Here is a 7,500-nt window from a genome sequence, read left to right as displayed (position 1 = left end):
TTCGTTGGGCTCTCTGTTATTGTATTGACTTATTCTAAAGGTGCTACAGAAGTAGAGTTATTATTATCAGCTGCACGTTTGTATGAGCACTACAACGTGTAAATTACTCAAAGAATAGCTCAAATGTTTTCCCTGCCCAGACACGATAGAAGTTTATTACTTCTCCTCAGAGTTGCTACTCGGCTGCAGCTTCATTCTACTTGTAAACTCAGAGTGTTTTGAATTACTGAAGTACTTTCAATTCAACCAACAGTAAAGACAGACAGGACAGAGCTGGAGACTTCTTATTTGTCAACTAAAAGAAACCAGCAGCAGCGTCCATTTGTCCATCGTATCAACTCAACGCACTCTGTCAGGCTTCTGCTAATGCATGTTAACATATCTCTTAACATATATGTCAATGCATTATATCATCTGATTTCTTTTTGTTATGCAACAGAGGAATGAATGTGATATCAGTTGGAGCCTGTAGTTTCCTGTAGCCTCTCCTAGACATGTGGAATGAATGTGTAAGTCAGACGCCGTGGTCGGGGTTCTCAGGGTTCTCTCACGTTGGAATGTGGCTCTTAAAGTTCTGCATGTAACGTGTCACATGTGGATGTGCAGCGATCACTTCCGCAGAAGTTGCTTCTCGCCACCCTGCAATCAGATTGAGTTATATATTAATTTCCTTCCTGTGGTTTCTCTTCTGAAGCGTTCCCTCCCAGCGGGATTTAAACATCTCCTTCTTTTCTTTCACAGAGGAGGGAGCGTTGGATGACGGTCTCTCAGACGGAGCCATCGCCGGAATCGTCATCGCCGTCCTCGTCGCTCTCGGCGCCGCCATCGGCCTAATCATGTACTGCAGACAGAAAGTACCGTAAGTACTCTGCTTTCTCTCCGTCTCGATCGGGACTTCTGGGATGGATCAGAACACGGTGACAAAAGGGGTTAGCTGTGGTTTCTCTGCAGGCGAACCTCCTGACTGGAGGTTTGTAGGCTGCAAAGCTAGTTCCCAAGTGGGATCTTGGCTGAGAGTGTGTGGTGGTTTTGTGTGACTTTGTCAATATGAGAATCGTTGTCACATTGTCCGTTTGGTCACACTCCTCCCTGATTACCACATGGTTTCAGAAGAAAGATCTTTGTTTCGAGGCTTTTTAGTCTCTGAATCTTTCCCAAGCTGTGCTCTGGTCGTCCTGTTTTTTAAATATTTATTTAGGTAGTTAATAATTGTATAACCCTGCCTCCTCTACGGTGGTTCCCTGGTGTAGAATAGCAGTTCTTCAGTGGAACAAAGAAACCAAACCAGGAAATCCGACCCGGGACTGTTACTTCATTCATATGAACGCTTTGTTGTTACTTCATTTGCTGCCGTTTCTCCATGATTTCATGCTTCAGTGTTAAAATGTACAAATACATTGTTGTCTGTGTGTGTGTTATCTGACCCTCTTTATCTAAGTGTGTGTGTGTGAAGCATATCTGTCTTTTTCTCTGTTTGTGTGTCTGTATGAATTCTAGTCAGCCACTTCATGACCTTCTAGGAAATTCTCCTCATTCCTCTCACGCCTTGGCGTCTTGCAACATGTTAGACTGAAGAAAACACACACTTATACACACACACACACACACACACACACACACACACACACACACACACACACACACACACACACTTATATATACACACACACACACACATGCAAATACATGCACCCGCTCTGTAGAGCTGCCACGCCCTTCAACACCTTTGCAGTAACTGTCACAGAAGCACCATAACTCTCTACATACCGTCTGCAACGCTTTCTGTTGTGTTGAAAAGGTCTCTGAGCAGAATTCAGACAAACGGTGGTTCTGTTGCTAAAAGTGTTTCAGGCTTTTCAACTCTTTTCTTAACGACTTAAACTTGTAGACAAACGTGCCGTTGTGAGATCACTTCACCTCTTTAGAACCTAGAGTCATGTTTACGTGGCTCTAGATTGAGCCGAGTGTTCGTTATTGAGCAGCAGCATCAACTAGAAGAACGAAGAGATGAGAGACATGAGACATTGTAGTCGGACTACAAGTGGACTTAAAATGAAGACATGAGTCCTAAAGACCTGATTTGACCCTTGAAGCAGTAACTCTGTGGGACCTGTTGGACCTCTAGTCTCTAACACTAAGCCTTGATGACATTTGTACAGGAGATGAACTTTTATAACTTGTTGAAGTCATATCAAAGCTCACAGTTATGAATAATTCAGGGCGTTTGTCCAGCGTTCTGTTTCACTAGTAGAAGCTCTAGATAAAGGAGAGGCTCATGAAGACACTCGACTGCAGCCGCGGAGCGGAGCGATCAGATTAGATCCTTTCTGAGGGAAGGAGCGCGTCTCTTCTAGACCGCACCAGTGATGCACCACATCCTGTCAGACTTCAACACGATGTGCAGCGCAGCCACAGACAGTGACAGACGCAGCCTCACGACTTGAAACCGAGAGTTTGCAGCTCGGTTTGTCGAAGGAAACTTAAATCCAAAGACTTTGAACTTTTCCTTCTTCTTCTTCTCTTCTTCCTCTTCCTCTCTTGCTCATGCTGTGTTCCTAGTAACTCTTAATACATTTTAAACAGTTTGCCAAACTATTTCTGGCCTGATGAGGTTTGGGAAGGTTTTATTTAGTGAATGACTTGTATGTCATCATGCGCTCATGTCCAGAGGGTCTGTGTGGACCACTGGGACCCATTTCACATCTGTGGAGGCATGAGGCCCAACTTTGGAGCGTATTTGGCCGCTCAGCTTGCAGCTTTGACTCTCGAGTGTTGAGCTGTTTTGTCTTGAGCACTTTTCTTCTTGTTCTTCTTCTTCTTCTTCTCTGTGAAAGGAAGGAAAGCTTATACAACGCTCTTTGCATCCCCTCCCCTCCTTCTGCTTCCTCTTCTGTCGTTCAAGCGGGACCCGATGATCACCAGAGGCCACCGAGGTCACCAGGTGTCAGGTAGAGCTGGTTTTCAGCTGTAGAGAACCCTCTCGGGGCCTCGGGGGCCCAACGGATGATTGACTCGTCTGTCCCTTTGTCGCTTTATCTTCATCGCCGTCATCGTCGCTGTTAGCAGGTGTCAACGCTGGTGAAGGGAAGCCTTTGTTCTGCAGCGGGCCTCCATGTCGGGTGTTGTGGGTCGGAGGGGACCGCCTCAGGCGATGGTTCGGGATTCATTTTAGACATTTTAAATGGCGAGAGGAGTTCTTGCTCTTTATGTTCCGTGTGTGTGGAGAGCCGGTGCAGGTGGTGCAGAGTTACAGGTGTAGTTTTACATTATTTAAGGAGTCAAATCAGCAAACATGCTGCCACGTTAGGGGATAGAATAAACTCTGTGTTGGCTTCCAGCAGCAGGTTTATATTAAAAACACGGCATTGTTGTCCTGAAGATCTAAAACTAGAACCGGTTCTCTTCAGGTCACAACAACACACACACACACCTGTTGTACGGGAGAAGGAAACAGAGTGAAGATCTCCTCCTCTGATAGTCCAACAGGGGCCCGTATGAACTTTAGGCAAAGAAAAGGATTCGGTAGACACGCACCAAGACCAGCGACACAAAACACGCCGATCCGTCTGATAAAAGCTGCTGATCTACAGTCAGGACCAGAATCCAACAAGTGCTCTGAAAGACCCGAAACGTGAACTCTAGGACGGCAACTAACAACTGTTTGATAATCAATTAATCTGTCCATTATTGCTTCCATTGATTTCATCATTATTTGGATAAAAAACTTATTTTTTTCACCTTCTCGTACGATATTCTGAGGATTACAATGAATAAATAAATATAAAAGTATATTCATATAATTTTATTTCACATATATTTTAGCATCTACTTTCTTTTATAGCTTTGGAACGTGCGCTATAAATAATAATAACAATAATATTATTATTAAGAATAATGGTATTATTAATAACAACAATAATAATAATAACAGTAATAATGTATTGGATCAGATATTGCTCAAGTTTTAGTGGTGAAATTCAAAAGGATTCACTGCTGAAATATTCCAAAAACTCCATAAAGTCACATGACTACTTCCTGTCGGATGATGTCATCACACACACGTTCGGAATGTTGACGTTAAATGTGTCATTGCTATTTATTTCAGCTAATTAGCGTTAGCTGCAGATTTGTGTCCGTTTTGATGGACACATGCACGATTACAGGTTCTAACTTTAAAACAAACGTCACATACACACACACACACACACACACACACACACACACACACACACACACACACACACACACTCCTCTCCCGTTGAACGTGGTCTTGTCACTCAGGATTAAATCCGTCCCTGTGAGTTTCGGTGTTTTGACTGCATTGCCTCACTCTCTGCTGCCAGTCACAGCCAGGAAGACTCCGCCTCCTCCTCGGAGAGGGGGTGGAGGGGGGGGGGGGCAGGAAGTGTATATATCAGCTTCCCTTTCCAGCATGTCATGTAGAACTTGATTTAGGATCAACGTGTCGTGATTTCCCTAAAAAGAAAATAATTTATGTTATGTTACAAAATAGTCTAAATTTCTAAAACATAATTCAGTCGCTGTCGTGGAGTTTTCCTGAAGTACTTTACTCGTTTACTTTTACGTGTACTTTGAGGAGTTCTCCTCCTCGTTTGTGTTTTCTCGACCACTGCTTGACCTTTGAACCTGCAGCTTCCAGTCGGGTTCAGGTGGAGGTGGTGAGTCCGGTGATCGCAGACGGCTGATGTTCTGATGTTCTGATGTTCTGTGTTCTGTGTTCTGATGTTCTGATGTTCTGATGTTCTGTGTTCTGATGTTCTGATGTTCTGATGTTCTGTGTTGTCGTCTCTTTGCTATTTTAAGAGGAATCTGCTCTGTAGATTTTATTTTAATATGCAGGTAAAAAGCTGCTCGGCGTTTTTTGACTTTACAGCTGCCAAAATCTAGTTTAAAACATGTTTATTATACTCTTATTTCTGTAGTCCAACAGGAAGTCATCATCACTGGTTTCCTCCACCTCTAAAACCAACAGTACCTACCTGCAGCGCCTCGTCACCGGTTACACATGTGACCGGTTCATGCTTTTATCTGAATATGAAGAAACACAATCCAGTTGTTCACAAGTGTTTGAAACTAGATTCAAATAAGTACAACTTTATGTTCTGTTCGTTATGACACAACCCCTGAAATGTGTCTTTTCTTTTGTTGCAAAAAGCTAGAAGTGAGTAGAGAAACCAGAACCAGCAGAGCGTCTACGTTCATTCACTCAACACAAACTTTGACTTCACCCTGTCATTTATTCTGTGGTCGTTTGGGTAATTTGTTGCATTGAAGTCTGGAGATAAAAGCTTTATTGTGAAATAATTACAGGGAACACGACCCAACTGCTGAGATAGTCGTACAGCACGAAGCTGCTTTACTCTCAACGTCAGAGCTCCTTCCAACTAATCCGATTTAAAATCAGATCTTCTCCTGTTCACGCTGCGTTCAGAAACACATTCAGGTCACGCCCCTCGGTCATAATTACAAGTTAGATATTGAGGATTTGTTTTTCAGCGTTAGTCGCTCCAGAGACGAGAAACACGCCACGGAACGCCTCCTATCCTCAGCAGTGCAGACGGTTCAATGTGTTAAAGGGTTGAACCGGTAATCCACCGTCTCACCTGCTCAGTGGGTTTATGTACAGAAGAAACAAGCGGTCCGGATCTTTGGACCGCCGCTGCCTCCTGCTTTCTATGAGCTCAGTGGTGTTGGTGAGAACTGTCGAGGGCGAGGCCTGCATGCGTATCGGAGAATGGCAGGAATGTCACCGTCATGTCTGCACTCGTCTTCTCTCTACGCTTGAGTCTCTGCGCCGGTAAACTTTAACCCTTCAAGCTCCTCTTCTCCTTTTTAAACCGAGCCTTCGGTAGGCTTGTGTTCAGCTCTCTCCAAAAAGAAAGTCAGTGGAGGTTAAAAGGTGCAGGATCACAAATAAAAAGGTAGAACACATGAGGAAAAAAGTAACTGGTAGTAACTTTGGAGAGAAGAAATAAGTCACAGGATGACAAGTTGATGTCAGAAGCACTTAATAGACCCGGAGACGAGGAACCTCTGAGGGACCAGGGACTAAATTCGGTTCTGGGGTCCCGGTTTGGTTGGCAGTACTTTCTGAAAGTACAGGAGCTTTCGGGTTAAAGACTGCTCAAACACACTCGCGTACCGCTTCTTCCAGGAAACGAGGAAGTACTCGAGCTCAGATTTAGGACCATTTTAGGACGAAAGGAGAACATTTCTCTTTGTCTTTCCTTCATTGCAACATTCATCGGTCAACATTATGCAGCAGGAACCTCCGGGGACTGACACTACCAGGAGCGTCTGTTAGTCGGTCTGGTGTGACCAGTAGCTCACGGTGGCTAATGCTAAGCTAGCACCCTCTGCTGTGTAGCTATGATGCCCTTCGTCTCATTATGGCTCTATTTCTCTACGTGTTGGCGTCTCACGTTTTTACACACTCGTGAATCATCTCTACGTCCGGAACATTTGAACTGAAAGAAATGTCCTTCACCATTTTCCCAGAATCCTAAGAGGCGTCTTTAAACTATTAATTTGCTTTTGTTTACGATTAATCTATTAATTAACTATTTGCTGTAGCGCTGCAGCATATTATGCTCTGATTATATTATTCTATATATTCAATTGTAACTATATTTAGGTGAGTTAGGCTTTAAATGAACCCGGTGGGTTTTCTGCCATTTAAATGATCATATTTATTTATATGATCGTTTCAGGAAGAGTGAACGCTGCTCCGATATGTCACGTAGTAATGTAAATGTAAAGTATGAAGTCGCTGTTTAAATGTGCTAAACGTAGCAACGTCATGCTAACGTGACCCAAACCTTTATATAGTCTAAAATGTTATATGTTGAGACCACAAAGCATCATAACTAATTTGTTGATCTTATTAGTATTATTATAATAATCCTAAAACTTCCTGAAACGGTTGTGAACTTTAGCCGGTTAGTGAAAGTTTAAGTTTTAAAGAGTTTATAAAAGTTTAGTTTAACAGCAGCAGCTTTCTCTCTCTGTACAGTTTGATTGTGCAACCTTTCACCTTCTTCCTGTGTGTGTGTGTGTGTGTGTGTGTGTGTGTGTGTGTGTGTGTGTGTGTGTGTGTGTGTGTGTGTGTGTGTGTGTGTGTGTGTGTGTGTGATGACATCATCCTGAATGCATGTCAGTGAATCGACAAACCACCGAGGTTGATTTACAAAGTAAAGGACGTTGTTGCTCCGTGTATTAAATGTCGTATTAACGTATTAAACGTTGTGTCTGTTTGATCTGGTGGTTCTGGATGGTTCTGGGTGGTTCTGCGTGTTCGCAGCAGTGTCACCGGTCGTGTGGTGACCCGTGTGTTCTGATGCTTCCTGTCGTGTGTTTCTCTCCTCAGGGTCGAGTCACCGTACTAAAGGATCCGCCGCACACAGCTGGTGAGTCTCTGACAGCAGAACCGTCGTGTCCACGTCTAGTGGACGTTATCGTTAACAGACGTATTCAGACCAC

The 7,500-nt window shown here is 43.6% G+C and overlaps 1 protein-coding gene across 1 annotated transcript in view; it reads left to right on the top strand.

The window, feature by feature from the left end:
• Nucleotides 1-7,500, top strand: part of si:ch211-264f5.6 (carcinoembryonic antigen-related cell adhesion molecule 5) — a 19,517-nt gene that overhangs the window by 8,459 nt on the left and 3,558 nt on the right. The window contains exons 8-9 of the mRNA XM_068705240.1: nt 742-859; nt 7,388-7,427. Coding sequence (XP_068561341.1) covers nt 742-859; nt 7,388-7,406 — 137 coding nt within the window. The 3' untranslated portion in view covers nt 7,407-7,427. The remainder of the gene's footprint in view (nt 1-741; nt 860-7,387; nt 7,428-7,500) is intronic.

Source organism: Cebidichthys violaceus, unplaced genomic scaffold (genome assembly GCF_023349555.1).
Source record: "Cebidichthys violaceus isolate CVI_PGR_0920_01 unplaced genomic scaffold, fCebVio1.0.p SCAF_111, whole genome shotgun sequence".
Taxonomy (NCBI): Eukaryota; Metazoa; Chordata; class Actinopteri; order Perciformes; family Stichaeidae; genus Cebidichthys; species Cebidichthys violaceus.
The sequence above is the reverse complement of the archived record's forward strand: the minus strand, read 5'-3'. Positions and strand labels throughout refer to the sequence as shown.